Below are 23,670 nucleotides of genomic sequence, written 5' to 3' on the forward strand. Positions count from 1 at the left end.
ACAAACTAATTTTAAAAGTTGTCTTTTCTTTCCCATCAGTCCTTTCAGAAAGGTACTTGACTGCTCTCACCGTGTCCACTTCTCCATATCTGCTGGTGCCTCTCTCATCACAGAAATCCATATTCATATGTGATATTCTCGATCCTAAAATGTACTACTGCAATGGGTTATCAAACTGCTTGCAATATACTATACTGTTTCATTCAAATATTGACATAGAAACTGATTGCTATGGGTGTTGTTCAGTGGTCGTTCGCACACCTATCATGCTGTCATTGTAGACCAGAGCTCCTTATGTTTCTTGGTTTTCCTTGCCACTGTAGCCTTTTGGCCCCAAGGACAATTAGGGATATGTGCTAACAAGTAAGCCAGTGCAACCGACAGTGTTTCAAGGTTGGTAGAGTATTTAGCAACCTTGATATAATTTCCGTTTAATTTCTTTTCTTTTAAAATTACAACACCGCAGTAGACACTTTAGTTCCTTCTTCTAATGAGCCTGTGCGTCTAGTCTTCCCTGGTGCCAGCATCCTTGTCTTCCAATTGCTTCTTCGCAGTGGTTTTGAACAGCACGTATCTCCTGAGTCAGCTTCTTCACCCAGATGAAGCTGTATTTCCCAGAGTGCCTGCATTCAAAGCAGAGGCTGCCAAGTGGTTTGGTCCTTCCTCATGTTAGCTGCCGGCATGCAGTATTTAATTCAAGTAAGGTTCCACTGAAGAGCCAGAGAAGGGGAAGAAACCTCCCTTCTTTTGAAGCATCACCCTGAGTAGGTATGGAGGTTGCTGGCTTTTTTCCAGTCTTGCAAATCTCAGCTCTGTATATCTCCCTGTCGGCTCCATGCTAGCGCTCCCTGTTGTCCCCGTGCTAGAGCTTAGTTTCTTCGTCCACAAGCTTCCTCCCTGTCCACCACAGGGCCTTTTGCCTAAGCTTCAGCTGGGGGAAGTTTTTCATTCTCCTGAGTTGTGCTGCAATAGGAAGAGCTCTCCTTCTTGTCTGCACCCCAGTAGCTGCAGGCAGAGAAGAGAATGTAGGTCCTTACGCGGGAGCTTCTTGGCTGCTGCCTCTTAATTTGAAACAGTAATTTCAGGACACGAATTGTTAACATCTAGTTCATCCAGAAAGGCATCCATTTATGTATTAATTTTGAATTATCTGGGTAAGAAATTACATGTAGAGAAAGACACAGCCGTCATGATGGTAAAATCATGGACCTTGGTTCTTGGAAATGCCTTCATCTTTTGGTTTCTCCCTTTGTTTTTATTGTGCGGTTCTTTTTTTTTTCTTTTCCCTTTATCTCCTTTTCTTTCTTCTCTCTCCCTTCCTCTCTGGAAGAGTCTTTCATTATTATTATTTTCAAACACGGCCGATGTGAACATACCTAATAGTCACATTTTATGGTCTAAAGTTTATGGTTGATCATGTTCTGGATTTGTGCCAAACCCAGTTACAATCCCACCAGACTGCTCAACCTGTGCTGTTTTATTTCCTCAGAGACGGATTCTAGGGGATGGCTGCCAACTTTAAGATCCATTAAATTGCTGAATCATCATGTTGAGGGTGTGTGTGTGTGTGTGTGTGTGTGTGTGTGTGTGTGTGTGTGTGTGTGGTGTTTCCAGGAACCATCTGTGAGGCTTCAGCAGCCACTGATTTCCAAGTATACCTCCATCAAGTCTGCTCTTTGCCCAAATAGTCCTTCATGTTTGTTGGTATAAGGCCTTGACGGAAGCCTGAAGTTGAAGACTCAAGCAAACAACAGCTCTCGCCTTTAGCCTAGGACAAAGTGGAGAGCCACCTCCAGGTTCTCAGAAGTCGGCTCTTTATTCTACCGGCAATCCCAGCTGACCTTTAATAAAGACTAGTTGCTTGCTATTTTGGTAGACTGGATTAACAGCTTCAAAATGGTCCTTTTAAGGAGGTCAAACGGGAAATGAAACAGAGCCAAGGTGAAGTTTTTTCTTCCTCTCTTGCCCAAAGGGTGAATCATCCCACTTACAAATGGTTAGAACAGCCAAGGGCATTCTGTTGCCCAGAGTGCTCCAGAAGAAGCTTGGGGTAGGAAATAGAAATTCTACTTTTTCCTAGAAAATCGAAGTAACTGTTCAATCCCGATGTTACTTTTTCAGCCACACAAAGGTAGCCTTTCTCTTACATCTAGATGTTCTAAATTTGCAAGGATTGTAAACAAATAATATGCTTACTTTTGTGCCTTTTTAGATAAAAATGGGAATTACAGTGTATGTCTTTTCCTCTCCTTTCTCTTCTCCTTCTCTGCCCACCTTCGTTATTGATTCTTAAATATTTTTCTTTCGGTATATATATAAAAAAAATCAATCCCAGGTAAACAGAAGAAAGATTTAAGCCCCTCCTTCCTTTTCTTTTCTGTTAGGAATTCTTCATGTAGACAACTCCAGTCTCCCATACTGACTGTTTCCCAGTTTCTGGTGCTGTAGGGTTAGCATGCTGCAGTTGCTTAGATAGTATGCAGTGTTGGCATGCTGCAGTTGCTTAGGGAATGTGTAGTATTAGCATGCTGCAGTTGCTGTCAGCAAGAGGGCTTTTACATCCCAATTCTTTTGAGCAAGGCATATTATGCTTGATTCTTTTCTACAGAAATAAAACAGTTGTTATATTTTATTACAATTGCTTTCTTTGTTGCCTACTGTTAATCCTATCCCCCCTTATCAGCCTGTGGATAACTGGGATACTTTTGGGTACAGGTTTATAGATTGTTTCTGTCCTCAGAATTTGCTAGCAGTTAAGTGAAAACTCATTAGGAACAGGTTCTAATGTGCTGACAGGTGTCTTTGGTTATTATGTATCATGATACCGATGCTTAGTAAAATTATACAATTACTAAATGTTTCTGGGCATTCAGAACAAAGGTAGAAGAGCTTCACATTAAATTTTATCCTTTCAATATTAGATATATTTTATGTACTTACCCACCACCAAAACAAAACAAATCCCAAGACAAAATTTGAACTAGAATAAAAATTGGCCTCAGATCACCTCCATAATACCTATCCTAACTGCATAGAAATTTGTGGAGTTGTACAGACTTTGGGTCTGGTTAATTTTGGTGTTTGATGTTTTTATTTATTTGCAAGTCTTTAAGTAATAAAGTTTTAAAACATAGCACAAATAAATACGATTCTGTTGTGAATGGAAAGTCTCCAAAAGAGTCCTGGGACTAAGCCGGTCTGTAGCTTTTATTGTCCAGTAACGATAACTCAGGCTGTGGGTACATCTGCCTGAAAAGGATTTCCTGGCCTTCTTAGGCAGTCATGCCCTTGCTTCTGTCAAGTCAGACTGACTCAGCCAGGACAGGAGTCAGACTGACTCAGCCAGGACAGGAGGCTTTTTCAGTGAGCCATGCTGTGGGGTTTTGTTTAATGCAGTATCTTTGAGACTAATTTTAAACATCTCCTTTCTCTTCTATGTGTTTTATAATCAAGACTCTCAGCCACATGATGGATCCACAGTTGTCTATAGCAAATATTTAAGTGCCCTTTGTTTCTTCCTATCTGCCCATCTATGTGGAGACTTCCCTTATATTCTTCCATCGAGATAACTCTTCACTATGAAGAGCATGAAAACAGATCTGAAAATCCAGCTGACTTCTGTTAAGCCCAATACCAGGGGGGTACGCAAACATGCAAAAAATGCTACCTTACTTTTGTAGAATTTGAAAAAAATACTTTAACTCTCAAAATACTTTCATAAAAGCATACCAATTATCCTCACTCTTTCTTATGGGACTTATTCACCACTTTATAATGCTTGTTCTTAGTCATTTAAAAATGAACGACATATACAAACCATGCAGGATACTTAACAATGTTGAAGTATATGCTTAGATTCTACCACGGTAATAAGTTTTATTATTGTACTACAACCTTATGCATTTCACCAAAATTAAACATTAGTAAAGAAATCTTCAAATCAAAACAAAGTGGATTCTTAATTTGACCATGCCAAGCACGTATTTATGAAAGATATTTCTAAGTATTTCATGTTTGGGTGCCATTACATTTTTAAAATTTGGCTTTTAATTTTTTGTAATTGTTTATATAGATACAGTTTTGTGTTATTGGCCTTAGAGGCATGAAATTCCTAAATTTACTTACCATTGACATATCACTAGTAGGGTCTTTAAGGCTTTTGCAGACACCTTATAAGAAGAAAGGCGGTTTTTATTCTCCCCCTCCGATCTCCCTCTTCCCCATCCTCTCACCGTCCCTCTTCTTCCCCTTCCTCTGACCTTCCTATTCTCTTCTTTCCTCCCCTTTCCTCCCTCCTCCCTCTTCCCCATTCTTCTCTCCTCTCCCCCTAACCCCTTCTGCAACTCATCGCTATTGCGGTGTGTTTAATTCCATGTACTTTAAAGTGACTGAGATGCCGGTCCCCCAGGGAGTGCTGACTCACGCTGACCGCAGAGTTAGAGCATCAGAATGTTCTTTCTGGCATTGGGTTTTGCTTCTGTCTGAAATCATGGTCTTTTGCCTTCTCGTTTATTTCAGAGTAGGATTTGTTGTGACAGACTTCCACCTTTTCCCTAGAAAGGTCTTTATTCAGGGATGTTTTCATCGACTGTGCTATAGCCTTGTTTCCATTGACTATACGGCTGTAGGATGGGGACGACATGTCTGCATTTTGAAGACAGGGTTCCGCCCTCTTCCTATTTCCACTCTTTTAACTGAGAAACCAAGTTCTGTTTCGCTGCATGTTTTTCTGTTTGGAGTGTGTTTTCTCTCTCACTGGTTTAATCTTTGTCCATGTAATTTTCAGCAGTTTTACTGCCTACAGCTGTTTTACCTTATGTTACTCATGGTTTCGGTTTGTAGTTTTTCTTAAACATTACACTTCTCTCTCCCTTTCCTAGCAGAAGCTGTCACACACATACTGAAACCAGACCCGTGTTCTTAGGTCCTTAAACTTTTCTCTGTAGTTTTGGCAACTTTCTTTTTCCTTCATGCTTCAGAACAGATAATTCCTGACTTAGTTTTCAGTTCTTCGCCACATCTGATCTACTGTGGAAAACATTTTGGGGTTACTAAACTCAGTCATTAAAACTAGAGCTGTAAAAATTTCCCCTGTATTGGTGGTGGATTCTAATCCTCCAGCTAGTTTCCCTTCAGTCCCTCTGACTGTTCCATTTGTCTTCTCCTGAGTTTTTCCTCTCTCGTTTCCACTCACGAGTTTTTAGGTCTCTTATATCTAGTAGCTTTTGAGTGATGGCTGAATATCAGTTATAGACAGCATCAAGTCAGTGAGGGAATGGTGAGTTCTTTTTCTCTGGGGTGGACTTCCTTTCACACCTCAGAGAAGCTGGAAGAGACCAGATCAGTCTGTTTAAGCTGACTCTAGGCAGGGTTGGCAGCACACGGAAAATGTTCTGGTTTTGTTTTATTTTTCTCCTTGGCAGCAGATGGCAAATCTTTCCCAAAGAGGGCTAGCAAGCAGATATTTCAGGCTCTGTTGAAACACTTTAGTCTGCCCTAATATATATGGGTGTATAAACAATACGTAAATTAACAGGGATGGCTATGTTCCCACAAACTCTGTTTACAATATCGAGCGGCTAGTTAGATTGGTAACTCTTCAGGCCTCCCATCTCAAAACCCAGATGACTAAAACTCTTTTTCCCTGAGGCTTTCTGCAAGGCCTTACAAGACTTTTGGGTTCACAGGCTTCTCTGTCCAGTGGCTGCAACTTCTGAATTAGCAATTGCTTGGATGGGGAAGAGCCAGAACACTGGGTCTCTGCTCTGTGCTTACACCATCCTTGTTCCTAAGATGCTACCAGGGGCTCTCTGATACAATCACATACAAAGATACAGGATTGTTTCTGTGCACAGAACTTGGTTTTTGTTCAGCTGGTCTACCAGATCCAGGAGCTGGTGAACATCTTTTGTAAAATTTGGATTTGTGTTTGCTTTAAAAACAAACGGGAAATCATTTTTGTCCTTTAAATTTTAGGCCCCAAATCTACTCAGAATCTCTTTGGTCACCCTCTACTTTTACTTGATCATTTCTACTAAATCTGTCCCATTTTCTTCATGGTAAGATGATGTTTGTAAACACACAAAAGAAATAAAACCAGCCAGGCTCCCTGGCTTTCCTTTTCTATTTTGTTCTCCACATGGTTGCTAGAGTACAAATTCTGGCTTATAAAAATACGCAATGTAAATAAAGAACGATGCTTCTCCTATTTAAACCTCTGTGAAGACCCCCATTGTTCTTAGAGCATGAATACAGACAGGAAGACAGTTTTTTATTACCTGCCTCTAGCACTTTGGCCTAAATCTTTAACATTTTCCACTAAAACCAGAATGACAAATCAGCAATCTCAGCCTGAAGTTTAGAGCCAGCCTGTGAGACTGTATCCTTCGATAACTGCAAATTACTCCAAAGCTATATATGGTACCTGAAAGGCTAGAAACAGCCTTCAGGGTAGCCAGGCCATCAGACTGTGTAGCTGTGCACTGTGGGGTTGTACAATCATCCGGTTATGAAAAGAAGTAAATTAATATGTAAAATCAGTAGCATGGAAAGTTGAAATAATAGTCTCTGTCCCCTTAAAGTGGGTAGAATTGACAAAATAGAAATTGACAAACAGAAATAGTTTGTCTTTCATTTCCGTTTTGAAATCATTTAAAACCAAGGCTGTCTCCTTTTCTGTGCTTGTGTGGCGATGTGTCGCTCTTTCTTCCCAAACTCCGTGCCCTGGAGAGTAAGGGACCAGTCTGGCCATTGAGGTCAGTACCCACAGCATGAGGACTTGAATTTCACTGCTCCTGTCTTGGCTGATGGAGAGAGAACTCAAGAGCATTTATACCCATCCTTTCCAGGAAGCATCCTGTTCAAGTGGATGACCATGGACCCTGAGCTCCCGGAGAAGCAGGAGGACATTCTCTCCATCCTGGAAGAACAGTTTCCCAACCTGCCTCCCAGAGATGACATCATCAGCGTGCTGCAGGAGACCCAGCTCAGTGCTCAGGGTGAGTGACTGTCCTAGCTCCCATGGCTTCCAGGAGGGGTGGCTCGCCCCAGGAGTATTCAGGAGGTCAGTCTGTACCTGTTGAATACATTCTGTTTTAAGAACATCGCTGGAGCAATGCCAAACACAACTGGCTTTCATAATTCTGATTTCATTAGAAGAAAGGGAGAGAAGACAGCTAAGCCAATGAAATAGTGCTCTAAATCTCGGCTTTTGTGGGACAGCAGATTATCGGATTATCCGGATCAACTGTTGTTAATAATAAACAGCTGTGTTTCAGTGAGCACTGAATCTCCGCAAGTTTCTAACTTTACAAGGATGATCTTCCTGAAGCCTCATGACACCCCACTTTCCAGATGAGAACACCGAACCCCAGATAGGCTTCTTTGCGTGGCAAGTGAGCTGGGCAGAAGCTAACTAAACCCAGAAGGCCCGCCTTTAAGGAGAAAATACTAAATTACCAAGTTTTCTTCCTTACTTTTTGGAGTTCCCTTGAGGCAAAGCAGTTTATCGGAGGAGTTTCTCAAGTGCTTTAGCAAGCAGGGAAGCCCTGTAGGAGACCAGAGCTCACAAGGGAACTCTGGGAAAATGTTAAATCCGAACCTTAGGCTGGTCTCCTGTAGAGTGCAGAGGTGGATGGGCACAGGCCATCTTGAACCTAAGGCCTGGTGGTTAACTTTTTGGAATTTTGTGAGTTGGCTAATATTGGGTTAACAGTGTGGAGTTAGTCATGGCCGATGTTTCAATACAGAAACAGACAAAGCGCTATTAAGTAGGTTCAGTTGTTAAATCAGCAGACCCCTGACATAGTAAGGGCTCCCTAGCCCAGTGGAGAGTCAATCCTCCAAAGCTGGCTCTAGTGACCAGCAAAGATCTCAAAAAGAATGCCTGTGCTTTCCAGGGCTCTAGAGTGAATCTTTCCCTAGAGAAGGCCAGTTAAACACTAAGACATACCCGTTCTTGTTTGCCTGTGATAGATTTCACGGAAATCCTCCAGTGAGCTGACTATAGTTCTCAACAGCATTGCCGTTTCAGATTGTTTCTGCCATCAAGGAAGGGCTTTGGTAACACTTACTGCCAGAGATTATTACAGGGGTGGACAAGTCAATTAAGGCAGCTTTTATTTGTATAAGACAGGGTAGCCCTATGCAACCTGACTTGCTTGCCTGAAACACTCTCCAGACTGGCCTCGAACCCCTAGAGATCTGCCTGCCTGTGCTTCCCAAGTGCCAGAATTTGAAATGATCAATACTACGCCTTGCTCATTTATGATAGCTTTATGAGCTACATATATAAAGTTACATAAAATTATACTGATGATTATAAAATTATAGAGGACTAAATTGGGACCTTTGGGGCTATTACTTGGCTATTTTATATGGTAAGACTGCCCATTCCTTCCCAGCCAGCCTGGTCTGGGCCTCTGGAGGCTGGCATCCCAGTGTGTCCTGTTGCAGGCTCTCTCGTCTCTGACTTCTGTTTGGCCAATGGGAAGAATAGCGAGAGCTGAAGGAAGGAAACTAACTAAGGCTGTGCATGCCTTTCCTCCTGCACGCTTGCTGTGACATCAGACCCTGACAGATTCTTTTTTCTAGTCCTAGCTCCCTTGCCTTTGTTCCTTGCTAGTCCCTGGCTACTTCATCTTCCATTTTTTTCCTTTATCCCGCCACCCCTCTGTAAGTGTCCTGCCATTAAGAACCGACTTTGGCATCATGAGGGGTAAATTCTACTTCCTGCCTGCATCTTACTCGATGTAGATGCTGCCACAAACATTATTTCTGACTTAGTGTGCGTTTATTATAAAAGTAATACTATAAAGCATTGAGCTTAGTAGAATAAACTCTTTAAATAACCCCAACATGTATTTTTTTAACAGATCCCAAGTATAAATTGTTTTTTTTTCTTTTAATCTCTTGCTGTCCACAGGTTTAAGTATTGAACAAACAATTCTGAAAGATCTAAAGGAGCTGTCAGATGGTGAAATAAAAGTGGCTGTCAGCACTGTGACCATGATCCTGGAGGTAAGGGCAGGGGGCTGTTCCAGCCAAAAGAGATTCCGCACGATTGCTGTCTGAACACCCAGAGTACAGCCTCGTGCCGTGTGCGTCTGTTCTCCCCTGTGAGTCAGGGTAGGTTTACTCTGATGGTCTGACTGGCTGGGGGGTTATCGTTGCTGTGGAAGCCCTAAGTACACCAGTAAAAACCCCTCACGAGTGTCGGTGTTTAGTAGTGATGGTAACAGACGTGACGAGGTGCACTTGCGTATTTTCTTTGTGCAAACAAGTTGTGGTGTGCCCTTTGTGAGCTGTTTGGTCACATGCCATTTTGATAATCGGCTGTGACAACTGCAATATTAAGAAGGGGCCTCAGCCCTCCCGTGTGGTTAATGAATGACTTTGAATGAATGCCACCCTTGTCTTTGTCTTTCCTTGGTAAATTACCTCTTGTCTACTTTGGGGGTTTCCAATGACTTGTGTGTTAATCTTAATTAACCCAACTAATGGGAACTATATTTTATCAAGGTGCATCTTTGCCTTTGTGGAAGTCTGTATTTTTATTTATTATTTATTTATTTTTGCTGTTGCATTTCCTCAGTCAGACTACTCATCCATCTTTGATTGCAGGCATGGAGTTCAGAAGAAGTGTGTGGAGATAAAATTTGCTAGATGGGAATGTGTCTTTGGAATGGTATGTTGCTATTTGTGTCTTCCTTGTGACGGTGGTGCCTGTCTCAGTGTGTCTATTTCTGGGGACTAGCTAGCATACATATTGGTGTCCACACTTCAGAAAACCCAAGAACAAACCAGGACCTTTGTTCTGTGACCTCACTCCCAGTGGATCAGCCCCACAGTTCAGCTCCGAGATGTACATGAGCCACAAAGGGCTGGCTGTCCTCAAGACCAGCGCGGAGCACCTCCGAGCTGACAGCACTCCTTTTCAGTGTGTGGCTGGCAGATCAATGCAACAGTTTCTATGGACTTTCAGACTGATAAATGCTTCATTTAATTAGTTGTGGGTGTGAACCAATACAAGAGATGTATGCAATTTGGGACGTAGTAACTAGATAATCACCTTCAATTAGAAATCTGCCTCGCGTCTAGAAACCCAAGTAAAACATGGATCTTGCAAGGGTCAGTAGCTCTGAGAATCATTTCTACTGGTTCAAGCCTTAGGGTTTTCTTTAGCTTCCCCCTCCCCTGTCCCCCTTCATTTAATGACATCTTATTAGGTTTTAAATGGCTTGTTTGGAATTCCTTTCTAAATTAACATAGAACGTCTTATAATTGCTCAGGGAACTGTCTGTAGTTAGTGAGTTATTTTAAGGCTGTGAATATCATAGACTTACTGTAGCTTCGATGGACCTTCATTTGTTTTATAGCAGTATATAAATGGCTTTGTCAAATGCATTAAACTATAAATGTTTATCAAGCAGACTCAGAGATGGAATGATTGTATAAACTTGACAGTAATTTTCATGGTGGTCCAGTAATTAATCAGGGAGTTAAATATAATTCCGGAATTCCTGTGTGATTTTCTGGGATGGCACAGGGTATTGTGTATATCAACAGGTACACATGAAACTCACCAGCTGAAAGTGAGCTGGGATGTTATTAACACCATGTCTATATTTACACCAGAGTAATGGCATTAAAGAGAGCTGAGAAACAGAGCAAGGACTCCTTCCTAATATGCCATAGCTTCCCTGGAAGAGAAGATGCCTACTAATCCAGTATGTCAGTTTAAACCCAACACAGGGTTAAAGGTGGAATTTATCCCCCAACACACACTAAGGCATCCTGTAACACGATGCTGTTTTCCTAACCCCATTTTGGAGGTGGAGATAATTGGGGTTTGGCATTCCTTTCTGATTCTCACCCTCCTCACTTTATAAATAGAGACCAGAAACGCCCAGACATTATGGTTTTAGCAGAGTTGCTCAGTGCCCCTCTCCATCTGGTTGTGTCTCCAAGGAGGCTCTTCACTGCCCCACGGCTTTCTAGATCAGGCTTGTTCTTCCAGGCATGGTCACACTGGGCTGATACTTCTTCCCGGCCCCCAGAAACTCTCTACTTCTTATGACCGCCTCTGAGCTCTTATGCAATGCCGTCTGTATAACTACCGACCAACTGAGGACTTCAGTGTGTACTATGAATTCCATTAAGTGTGAACTGGTTTAGTATATTTACTTATAATTAGATGGTATTTTTAGCTAGTTGGGGGTGCTATTTTGACATGTCTTCAACTTTTGGGCAAGGTTGTAGGGTAAGTGCTTAGTAAATACAAATATTTATTTGCAATTTGTTTGATATCTGATTGTTACTTGTTTCTGAGTTTATGTACTTTTACACTGCTGAGAATTGAACCCAGGGTGTTAGGTTTCCTAGTTAAATTCTCTGCCACTGCCTAGTTCTTGGGTTTTTTATGTTTTTCTTTTCCCTTCCTTCCTTCCTTCCTTCCTTCTTTCCTTCTCTTCCGCCCTCCCTCCTCTCCCTCCTTTCTTCCATCTTTTTATTCATATATGTGTGTATATATATATATACACACACATAGAGAGGCTCAGGGTGACCTTGAATTCACATTTTTTGCCCTTTTTGAGCCAGTTTCTTTCAATTATGACTGAAAGCTAACATCAGATGGATTTTTTAAATGGCCCGCATGTTCATATTCATGGCCATCACCGCATATCCAGCATCCTAAATATTGAGTTAGTAGTTTTGCAAACTAGCCAGCTGTTAAATCAGAAGAGGACAATGAGAGGCTCTGAAACAGGTCAAGGAAAAGGGAAACGCACTCCACATGTCTGATGGCCCTTGTGTTGCTATAATTCCACCACTGTGTTTGACGTGGCCTTGGTTTGCCCAATGGACCAATTAATTTTCTTAGGTGTAAATATTCAGAAATCCAAGAAGCTTTTTTCCTTGTAAAGCACAGAGGGAGCCACAGGCATGGGAGGTAGAATGCACTGATGTTGGCAGAGGGATTCGGGTGTTTTACATGATAAGAAAAAAGCTTACAGATCCCCTTTGTCATTTTTGATGTAGATTTCTCACAAGTGATAACTGTAATCTAAAATATGCTAAAATTAGTTGCGGGAAGAGCTGCCATAAAAATCAAATTATTATAGTAGCACAGTTTTAGAGCTTTGCCCAACACGCCGGTTATAACTGAAGGTGACTGTGAGGTGTGACAAGTGAAACCCTACTGAAGTTGGATGGTGGCAGCAGCAACAGGGCCTTCTTCACAGACAGGGCTGCTGGAAGCCAAGGCTATCAGTCCCTTTCCCCATTTCCTCCAGGCATTTGAGTCTGATTGCTGCATGCACCTTGCAAGGAAGGTGGATGCCCCAAGTGGTGGCATCCAGTTCATTGACTGACGATTGTTGAACTCATCCTTTGGGCCTTTTCGTTGGTTACTGACTTGTCCATCGGAAGAAAACGTATGAACCTTCAAGCTTGTGGTGAATTGGAACCAAAATGACCTTAATTCATTTGCTAGCGGAACCATTAATGATTCCAGTCGTTGGGCCTCATTTACACCCTGGCAAAACAGTGCATTAAGGTGTCTATATCTTCCCATCCTAATAAGAAGCTGCTGAGGTGGGACATGGTAGAACTATAGCACTGGTTTCTTGGTCAACACTTCCTTAAGCGTCTCCCTGGAGATTACAGCACATTGGCGTCTTTACTTTATGAGGACAAAGGTCAGGCACTGGCGGTTGCTTTTTATCAGTAGCAGCAGGATTTATTCACACACAGATAGACACGAGCTGTAACCAGTTGCCAGGGCTGAGTGAAGGTGCTATAAGGTTCACAGACTGCAGGGTTCAAAGAAAATCGATTATCTTATGGTTCTGGAAGCTCCAGGCCTCAGATCGAGATGCTTGCGGATGAGTGCCTGCTGAGGGCTGTGAGAATGAATGACATTCCTTGGCTTGTAGAAGCACCATCTAGATCCCTGACTTTATCTTCATGCCATCTGCCCTTGCTGTGTGGCTCTGTGGCCTGACTCTCCCTGCCCCAGCTTTAAAGACAAGTCACAGTGGATCAGAGCCTACCTGAAGACTTCATTTAACTTACATCTATCACAGTCCTGTTTCCCAAGAAAGCCACATTCTAAGTGTCTCCAGTTAGGATTTGACAGAAAGCTTTCAGGGGGACATATGCTGTGATGAGATCTCCGAGCAAGCCCAAGATAAGAAAACTGATAGTGGGTTTGTCTGTGTGAACAGGGACCTGTTGCTGCCGCATGCAGGTCAATTTACTGCAAGCGAGAAGCACCTGTGATCAGAGCTCTTAAAAGTTAATCCACGTTTAGAGCTAGGGTTCTGGGTTGTTCTGTGTCATTCTTCTGAAGAGCTGGGAGCTGGGGGAGTCCTCCTGGCCAGCGCTCTGCTGTTTGAAAGCCAGGGGCGAGAGCTCCAGGGCTGCATTCTGGTGTGGTGGCTCGGTGCACTGACTCATCCTGTCCAGCCCAGAGATCACTGTCCACAAGGTGCCTTGGAACACAGCAGAGGGGAGAAGCACCAGCACTTTCCCTTAGCACTGAGCGAGCGCACAGAACAGAAGGAACTCCCCGCCGCCAGGAGTGCTGCTCCACTCCTGCCTTCAGAAGGGAGTATTTACCCAGGCCCATGAATGTAACACCATCATAGCCAGTGATTTAAGCCCGAGCGAGCCAGTCTGCACTCTACACCTCTTGAGGCACCGATGATGACTTCTCCTTGTTTGAGCATAGATAATAGATTTTTTTTAAAGTCAAGATGGAAGACCTACTTTATTGTGTCATAAAATGCAGTTTCTTCTAAGGAAATATTTTTGACTAGCATATTTTTCAAAATGTTAATAAATACTGAAGTATTTTTGAAATAAATGGCTTTTCAAAGCCTTTTTACCCAACAAATGGAAATATCTGGACAAACCCTTCCAGGTCCTACTGAATGAGGAAAAGAAATAAAAAGGAAAGGATGGACCTTCTCCTAGGCATGGTGGAGGAGAAAGTTTACTGAAGATATATGGGTGGAGGGAGTCTAGGGTGGGCATGACCAGGCTGAGCTGGGCCATGTGGGGAGACAGGAAGGAAAAGAGAAGGAGGAGAAAGAGGAACCAGGTGCAGCCACTAGGAGGCCAAAGGTCCAAATGGGAAGGGACAGGTAACCAAAATGTCTGGATTATATAGGGAAGAAAGAGCCTCTGGGAGAAGGCCAGTTCAGCCCCTGGGCTTGAGGGTTCAGGGTGGAGGGCAGAGTACAGCAGTCATACCCTCTAACAGGTAGGGACTGAGGAATGCTGGGAGAACCAAGTGGCCAGGTCTGCTTTGATATATTAAGTAAGGTGCCTCAACTGTTTGTCCCAGGTTTGAAACTTGACACCTATCATGTTATCATTTGTAGGAGTTATTATTTTGAGTGATCTGTTCCTAGGGATTAAACCCAGGGCCTCACGTATGCCAGGGTATGCTCTCCTGATAAGCCATATCCCCAGCACTTCCGGGTTCTAAATGATGAGGGTTTCCATTTCCTTCCCGTCTACTGTAAAAGATGGCACGTGGTAATGCATGCTCAGTGTCCATCAGACACTGCAGTGAGAGCATCCAAGCATTAATTCCACCCTCCTGGAACCCCAAGAGGTAAGGGTGCTGTGGTAGGTCCCTACTCTGATGGAAGTGGCTCCAGCCTCCGCAGCCATCAAGCCCGACACAGCAATTCCATTTGGTGCTTCGGTTGGGTGACTCGAGGGGATTCGGAAACTATTTTCAACATCTGCCTCCCAGCTTTGCCTGGAAGGACCTTTCTCACCCTATTCCACGAAGAGGAAGGAATCTCAAGGCCCAAGGGAGGAAGGTTTTAGGAATCCTGTCGGAGCAGAAAGACGCTGCATCAGGAAAAGTCCACCCCAGTTTAGGTGACAGCTCCTGAAAACTGGGAAGCTGGAGCACAGAGCACAGCCTGCAGGCAGTGCAGCAGGTTGGAGAGCTCCCTTCCCCGGCAGAGCAGTTGCTAGAGCCTTGTGTTTTTCAGTCCATCTGGAACTCAAACTCACGCCTGATTCCATGCCTTTGGTGCCATGCTGGGCTTCCAAATCAGGGTGTAAAGTGAAGAACAGCCTGCGCAGCCAACATATTCAGCAGTGGGGATTTTCTTTTTTATCGAAACAAAACAGAACAACTCTTGAGCATTGGTAGTGACTCTCAACAACAAAACACCGTGTGGCTGAGGCATTCGAACATCACAGCTTCTCATGCTGAAGAATTCCAAGAGGTTTGAAGCAAATGACAAAATGGCTGGATGACTGTCATGGAGGGATTTCAAGAATCAGTCTGCATGAGGCACACGGAGTGGAGACTACAAGTTAAAATCAATTTCAAGCTAATGATTCATAGCTTCTTGAGCACAGTGGCAGAATGAAGAGATGGAAACTGGACCTGGAAATGAGGAACAAGCCATTCCTGACAGTGGGAAGTCACTGGAGAAGGACCAGCGTGTTCTAGTTAAAGAACTTAGGCAGCTGAAAATGGTGACGTTTTAAGATCTTTGCAAACTGTATGTAGACACCTGATAATGGCCAAAAATGCGTCATCAACAGCGTATTGGTCCCCTTTCTGACACTGTAGTGAAGTACCTTAGATGAATCAACTGATAGGGAAGAAAGGTTTGTTTTGACTCCTGGTACCCAGGTTTCAGTGCGTGGTGGCTTTGAGTTTGTGGTGATACAGTGCGTCATGGCAGGACATGTGGCAGAGGAAGCTGCTCACCTCAGGGAGGCCAAGAAGCAAAGAGAAAAGCAGGAGGGAGCTGGAGGCTCAATATCAGCTTCAAGGCCTCGTCCTCCGATACCTAAATTTCTTCCACTGTGGCCAACGTCCGTCATCTCCCAGCAGTGTCTCAGGTTGGAAACCAAGCCTTCAGCACACGGACCTTGATTCAAACTGCAGTGTAGTTAAAAGTCTGCAAGAATGTGCTTACTCAAACATGCATTGGGATGGGACTTTTATTTTGTTTCTCCAACTACACTCAACTTGAGGGTAACGAATCGCCACTGACGACTTCTCTTTATTTTACCTATTAGTCAATTTCAAATGGACCTTCATGATTCATAAAATACATTGATCTAGCTCTCTTCTGTAAATGGATTTCCCTAAATGGCACCAAATCCCTTTTTACATTTTCTAGCTATCATTTTTGCTTGCTATGGTCTTAATATTTGCATCTCTCCAAGATTGATACTGAAACTTAATTCTTAACACAGTAGTTTCAGAAGTGAAAGCTTTAGGAGATGATTAGGTTAAATTAGATAATTTTCATAATGGCTGTTTCTAATTTGCAAATAATGGGTTTGCATATTTTCTGAAATTTGACAGACATCCCTTGCCACCCTTGCAACGTGTGCCAGCACACTCTTGGGGCTCTGGTCCCTGATGTGAGGGGATGGGGACATGTGACACAGTGGGTAGGAAATGGAGGTGACCAGCTTGGGATGCAATCTACCCAAGCCTGCAAACTTGCTTTTGGTACCCAGTGCTGTGTCATTAAGTTCAAACTTTCTATATGTTTCTAAATGTTCTGTTTCTTCATCTACCCTGTGCCCATAGAGAATGTTAACATATAACCTATGTGTTGGTGGGCGCAAGAATAAGGTCACCAGACCTTTAAGGGAGTGCTTGTCATATATGTAGAAAAATACATCCCTTCATAAGATACTGGAGCTGGGGGGCTGATCCCTCCCTCCCTCCCTCCCTTCCTCCCTTCTTCCCTCCCTCCCTTCCTTCCTTCCTTCCTTTTGAAGTAACCAATAAATAGAATTTTTTAATAATCAAAGAAAAGATACAAAATTAATTTACAACCATGGTTTACTTAGCTAGTTCTGTTCACTTTGGCCAAAGGCATTTTCTTGTTGACCATGAATGAATTTAGTTTGGATTAAGAGTCTGGTCATGTTTAAGGTACCGGGTAGCATTAATAATTGCCCTGTAACCTTTCCTTATTGAAGCTGAACACCACAGCTGTGGCTGCCTCTCAGGCTGCTTTGAACTCAGGCTGAAGAAGCCTTCTGTCTCCACATTTTGCTCTCTTCCCTAGGTGCAGACGTAGACTCTCCCTTGGGAATGCAATACCTCTGGGATTGTGAGCTTTTCCTGTAAATTTTCACAAAGATGGCCTTTGACAGCAAGGGATCATGACCCCTGTGAGCTGTACACTGTTTTCTGTGTCATCTTGACCGCTCTGGTCTTTCCTCCCCAGAGTAGGGTTGGTACCTCCTGTGCCTCCACGGGCTCCTTCTCTGAGACATTGCCACAGGAGACTTCTGTCATCAGAATCATCCCATAAGATGACGAAGAAACCAGAAACAAGTGAGTTAATTCATTCTCTGCTTTAGCACTGAGGGGACTAAGAAATAGCACCACCCCAAATCTTTGGTGACAATTTGAAGTGTCTTCTTAGCTAAGGATCTAATTCTCTTCTACCCATTTCCTCGGAGAAGGGAACCCCTCAGGCCATGGCACTCTGCCGGCATGGCTGCTTTTTTTTTGCAGTGTAAATACATTTTTTAAAGTGTAGTGTAATGTCATTTTGATGGCTTAATTTCTGAAAGGATCTGGCTAATTGCCTTTTTAGGAATGTACTCAGACCAGTTTGAGCTGCCCCGAGTTACTTTTAATAGCAGCTGTTGCTTACCTTGCTTGTAGCTTATCTCCCCTGTCACCTGCCTTCAGAATTCTCTCGCAGACTTGGAGACCTGACCTTGGTTTAAATTAGTTTGACTGTAGCGTTCCAGTGAAGCACAGGAAATGTTTTAATGGTTAATTACTACGTTGTATCAACTCATCATGGAAAAAGCAGGTTGCCAAGCTGAAGGAAAATTCAGAGAAATCTGAAATCTCTTCAAAAAACAGCAGGGTGGTGGTGGTGCACGCCTTTAATCCCAGCACGTGGGAGGCAGAGGCAGGTGGATCTCTGGGTTCAAGGCCAGCCTGGTCTACAGAGTTCCAAGACAGCCAGGACTATACAGAGAAATCCTGTCTCGAAAAACCAAAACCAAATCAAAAGCTCAAACCACACAGCAAGGGAATGCCTTTGAGCTGTCGAGGTCCTTCACCCCTCTGTGCAAATACAGAGCTGGTCCTCTAAATGACTCGACTGTATTTTGGTACAGACTAAAAAGAAATCTGTTTTGAGTGGTGACTCAGAGAAACAAGGAGGGTCAAACAAAGGAATCTACTTTTGCCATGCAGACTTTATGTGGCTCTTAATCCAGCGATTGCCAAGGGTACTGCTCTGGCCGCATTAAGAGGATACCGCGGGCCAGTGGTGCCGCCTAGTGGTAGAGAAGGGAAAACAGGCTGTGCCGCTGGAAGTAGCTCTCAGTATCCCTTCATGCTAAAGACTCTCTTGAAATGCCAACACCCATCCACGGGTACCTCACCCAGCTTCACCCCTTGTTTTAAAACTTTTTATTAATAAAACTCAACTTTTCTCCATATTGGAAAAACGAATACTTGTATTCAAGCCTAGAAAACAAATATAATAAAATAGACCCAGCATGCCTTGAATGTTACCAGACATTTACTGGGGTGTGTGCCTTTCATTTTGTTTTATCATTGTACTCCCCCAAACCAAGCTTTGAAATAAATAAGTCAACAATGCCAGTTTTTGTTCGTTTGTTTTTTGGGGGGACTCTGACTCTCCTAAAAGTGGTTTCCAGTGTTAAGCACCATGGTTAGCTATCTTATGCCGTGCAACATTTTAGTCTAATGTTCTTTTTATGATCCTGTCATGAAATCTAGTTTAAATTTCCTCACAGATTCTCATGCCGGGCACATCTCATCTCTCTTCCGCTTTCTTTTTATGCCAGACCTGAAGTGAAACAGTCATTTTGTGCCTCCCTGTCCACGGAGCTCAGAGAGGCTCTCAGCCCACATCGTCTCCACGCGTGGTCCTTCTCAGTCTACAGCGCAGCAACCAGCTGATGAATCATTGGCCTGGAACGCACACACATACTTCATTCATTCATTGCCCCACCCATTAACGTAGATATTTATTCATGAAACACTCAGTTTTGCCGCTTCTATGTGCCTGAAGTACAGGTTTGATCCTGTTATACACTGCTCTCTGTTTTCCTGTGTTTATAAATGATTGGTTGATCTCAGTGGTGCAAATAACTAAATTTGAATACCAGAGAAACACGGAGTCTGATTTGGGAGAGGAACACACGGTGGAAAATGTGCCCCGGTTAATTTGAAACCAAACTCTGAAAAGGCATGTAGAAGTTGGTGTGTGACTGAGACTGGAGGCTGGGAGTGGAAACGAAGGCCCTCTAGTGTTCCAGCTAAATCAGTAGCTTTCTGCCTTCCTGACACTGTGACCCTTGAGCACAGCTCCTCATGCCGTGGTGACCCCAGCCATAAAATTACTTTCATTGCTACTTACTAAGTGAGATTTGCTACTGTTAGGAATTGTAATGTAGATATCTGATGTTTCCAATGATCTTAAGCGACCCCTGTGAAAGGGTCATTTGACCCAGAAGTTGAGACCCACTGATCTAGGTGAAGGAAAGCACACCTGTTAGAGCTGGATGAGCGAGTACAGTGTGCAATGCTGAGTTAAAAGTCTGGGGAAATGGCCTCATCCCCAGGCTTGGATCTACTTTGTATTTAGCTCTGGGCAGGCTGCTGGGTTGATTCTTGCAGTACAGCCCCCAAGAAGAAAGAAAACAGGAGGATGACAGCCAGGAAGAAGTGCAGCAGGCACGTGATTAGGATAATCAGAAGGCAGCTAGAGAAATGAGCGTACACCATGGGCTGTCTAACAAGACCCTGGGACTAATTCTTCCCATTCTCCACCAGGGCAAAGCTGAAAATGTGTTCCTGGAGATCCAGAGTGTCCCCTCGCTATATGATGGAACCCAGAAAACAGACATTATTTCAGACTTCCCGGGGTAGAGAAGGCGGGGTGGGGTGAAGGGCACACAAGTTAACAGTTGATGACAGAGGAGCTGGGAAGGTGACCGAGGGACAAACGCTGGCCAAAACCAGACCATGAGGCCACAGCTGATATGCAGAGAGCTGGGAGCGGCAGAAACAAGACCTAGAGAGCCTGGATCCTGCCTTAGGATCCACATCCTTAGCTGCCACCCAGGTTAGGAAGACTCTTCATGCAGCCAGTGTCAGGATGTGAGGCATGAAATCATACTGGAGAAGCCAGGGCTTTCAAATGCTGGAACCAAATGACGGCTCTTCTTGGTCACAGAGGAAATGCAAGTGCCACTTGCTTTCTCCGATTAGAAATGGTGGGACGGGGAAGGCAGCAGACATCAGCGGGTGGTGTCTTGTGCTTAAGATGGGAACTTATTGCTGCTTTCTTCAGAGGCTTGCTGAGGACTAGGTAAACAGCAGCAAATATTTTTAGAACGGTCCTGGCATATGCTAAGCCCTTCCTAAACATGGTAATAAATTATGTAAAGCAACCACGTGGATCCATCTCTGCTGAAAACATTTCCAGACAGAAGATGATTCCATCACTAACAAAGTAGCAGTGAATCTGAAAACATTTTTTCAAATGAAAAATGAAGAAGTATCAGAACTGTTGCTTATTTTGACCAAAAGCGCTAAGTTATTCATATGTGTATAACCCAGGAGTTGATGTTGGGTGGCTTCCTCTGTCAGACTCTGCCTTACTTCACTTCCTTATATTTTTGACACCGGGTCTCTCACTGAGCCCGGATATCACTGATGCTGCCAAACTGTATGTAAACATCAGGAATCCACCTGCCTCTGCCTCTCCAGAACTAATTACAGGTGTTATGCTGCAGATGTAACTGTTGGAGCTGGCCACTCCACGATCCCTTGTTCTCTGCATTTTGACCTGTTGTGGTTTTCCTGTGAGGGTCTCTGTCTGCTGTAAAGAGAAGCAAAGCTTCTTCGAGGCCGAAGGCGAGTCACAGTCACCTGTGGGTGTAAGCATGAGAATTTTGACTACAATTAGGAATTGTGCTGGTCCAGTAAAGGGGTGGTAGAAGGTTGTCCTCCAAGAGTGTAACCTCACTAGCCCTGGGCAGTCGGCCCTATTCCTAGTACCAGGCATTTCCCCTCCTTCCAGTGGCCTTAAGTCCAGTCAGACAGCTATTGGTTCCTGCTGAGATATGAGCACCACTATCGCACCTTTAGGGATCTTTTGCTGTGCTGGTGGTCATTGTGGTTATTGGCATCTTCATCTGGGTAGGACTGTTGATTACTTGCCCAGTTGTCAGTTTGAAGAGCACCTTCTGGCACTACAAAAGCTGATCTTCAGGGAGAGGTTTTCAGGTTCTGCCAGCTTGTTATGGTGCTGGCCATTAATTGTTTTGCTTAGCTCTTGGCTGAGGTGTAAAAGGAAGTGAATGACCTCAAGTCCCAGGGTAAATCCACCAGCGACCTTGACTCTGAAGGCCCATCCTTTCCTCCTTGTACTGTGCTGGGTCACAAAAGAAAAACCAACTGTTCTGTGACAATTGTCTAAGCTAGTTTTTTGTCAACTGTCTAGGTGAATGAGCTGACTGTGGAGACAACACAATAGTTCTGGACTGAGTCAACAGCAGCAACGGGCGCTCTTCTTTGTTTCCTAATCCTCATGGGTAACAGTTTAGCTTTTCTCAGGATTCTCTGGGTCCTGTTGAATTCAGTCACGACTGCCATCAGAGTACAAGGTGTGTCTGGGAACAGCTGTCCTCACTCACGAGGCTGTGACTTCATCGGGAAGACTATGGCGAAACTGGGTAAAGGTCCTTCTCTCCATGTGGTCTTCCATTCAAGCGTCTTCATATGAGACCAGAGCTGATCTCAGGTACTAGAAGCAAGAATGTTTGAGGTCAGGGGTCACAAGTTCCTCATGATTATGCGATGATCTACTTACCAAAACACGTCATTGGTGCCACTTTAGACAAAATGAGGAAAGATAGTCCACCTTGGGATGAGAGAAGTTGAGAAACATGCACCAGCATCTTCCAACAGGCTTGACTCTTTCTTAACTAGGTTTTCATTTGCACTGTCCTTGACACAAGAAATGACTCCAGGATCCTCTAGGATATCCAAATCTTCAGACACTCAAGTCAACTCACAGTGGGGTATAATTTGCATAGAATCCTACCCATTTTTCCATTTACATCAAATCTCTAGATTCAGTAATCTAGATACCATATAATACCAAATAAAAATCATATCAATAATTACTATACTACATTGTTTAGGGAATTATGATGGGCAAAATGTCTGATCATGTTCAGTTATTTTTCTCAGCCATTTTAAACCCAGGATATTTAATCTATGGATCTGGAACCCACAGATTCAGAAAGCTGGTAGTGTCTGTACCTTTTAAATGTGTTAGTTATCTAGGGTTTTGTCCAGAAAAATACTGTCCTATTAAAAGTTCGTGAGCCACTTGGAAGATTCCTATTGCCCGGCACACTGGGAGAGAAGAATGATGAAGCCAAGCTCTTCTTGCTTTTTGACCAATCCACTTTTTAAGTCTTTGCCTTGGAGATGTAGCTGAGGCTGTGAGACTCCAGTTCTCTTCACAGGCTCTCAAATCTCCATTAGCACAGAGGGTTTTAATGTTCTACTTTGAAAATACCCATAAAGCTTTCCTTTGCGTTATCAAGTTCATAATGACAGGAAATGGCAGAGAAGATATTTGAAAGGTCAGGTGACATGTATCCAGGCTGAGGACCAATGGGAAACTGGAGGGGCTCATATTTGTCTACGCTGTGATAGAATTTGAGCTTGAAAACTGTAAGGTTGACATTCTTGGTCCTACTCAAAATAAGTGATCTTTTTAGGATAGAATTATTTCAGGAAAGCCAATGAGGTGAGTCAGTTATGGGGTGAAGGCATGGTGAGGAAACTGAGGGACAGACAGATAATACTCCAGAGGTTACCACTGTAAGGCTAAAAGGAAGAGAGAAGTGCCCAGAACCATGGAGAAAACTGTTGAAAAGAGAGTGGTCTCAAGAGGTTTTGACAATGAAATCTACCCAGAAATCTCGCCTATCCCCTCCTGCCTAGCTATTGGACATTCAGCACTTTATTGAACCAATCAGGTACCTTAAGCAGAGACACATCTTCACAGTATACAAAAAGATTATCCCACAACACCATACAAGTAAAGGAAGGAATGTCAATCCAAAGAGTGAAAAATACCCTGACTGGGTTGCAGTGGGTTCCAGATTTCCCTTCTGCAGTAAGCCCTTAGACTAAGAGAATAGTTGGAATAGATACAGGAATCTATAACTAGCCAGACCCAGGCCATATGTGAGGGACAGCCAACATGCATTTCCTTAGGTCTTATCCAAGAGGCTGACTTTAAAGTGGAGACCGAGCAGATGTCCACTAAGAGAGGAGAGGAGGCACCATCTCCGTTACTGTGGAAACAAGGAAGGAAATTTCATCTCAACTGCCTAGGTACGAAGAATGGAAGGTGTTTGATTGTAACAGGGAAGTGGGTGGTCATTTATTGCCAGTGTCTAGGGCCACAGGCCCGTCGTGTAAGACACAGCACCAATAAAGAACAGGAAAGTAGCCGGGCGATGGTGGCGCACGCCTTTAATCCCAGCACTCGGGAGGCAGAGGCAGGCGGATCTCTGAGTTCGAGGCCAGCCTGGCCTACAAGAGCTAGTTCCAGGACAGGCTCTAGAAACTACAGGGAA

At 43.6% G+C, this 23,670-nt stretch overlaps 1 protein-coding gene across 1 annotated transcript in view; it reads left to right on the plus strand.

Annotated features, from left to right (window-relative positions):
• The window catches only part of Prune2 (prune homolog 2 with BCH domain), a 212,516-nt gene that overhangs the window by 14,221 nt on the left and 174,625 nt on the right, over nucleotides 1-23,670 (plus strand). Inside the window, exons 5-6 of the mRNA XM_042054453.1 lie at nucleotides 6,849-6,998; nucleotides 8,924-9,018. Of these exons, the coding sequence (XP_041910387.1) occupies nucleotides 6,849-6,998; nucleotides 8,924-9,018 (245 nt within the window). The remainder of the gene's footprint in view (nucleotides 1-6,848; nucleotides 6,999-8,923; nucleotides 9,019-23,670) is intronic.

This window comes from Arvicola amphibius, chromosome 1 (genome assembly GCF_903992535.2).
Source record: "Arvicola amphibius chromosome 1, mArvAmp1.2, whole genome shotgun sequence".
In the NCBI taxonomy this organism is placed as follows: Eukaryota; Metazoa; Chordata; class Mammalia; order Rodentia; family Cricetidae; genus Arvicola; species Arvicola amphibius.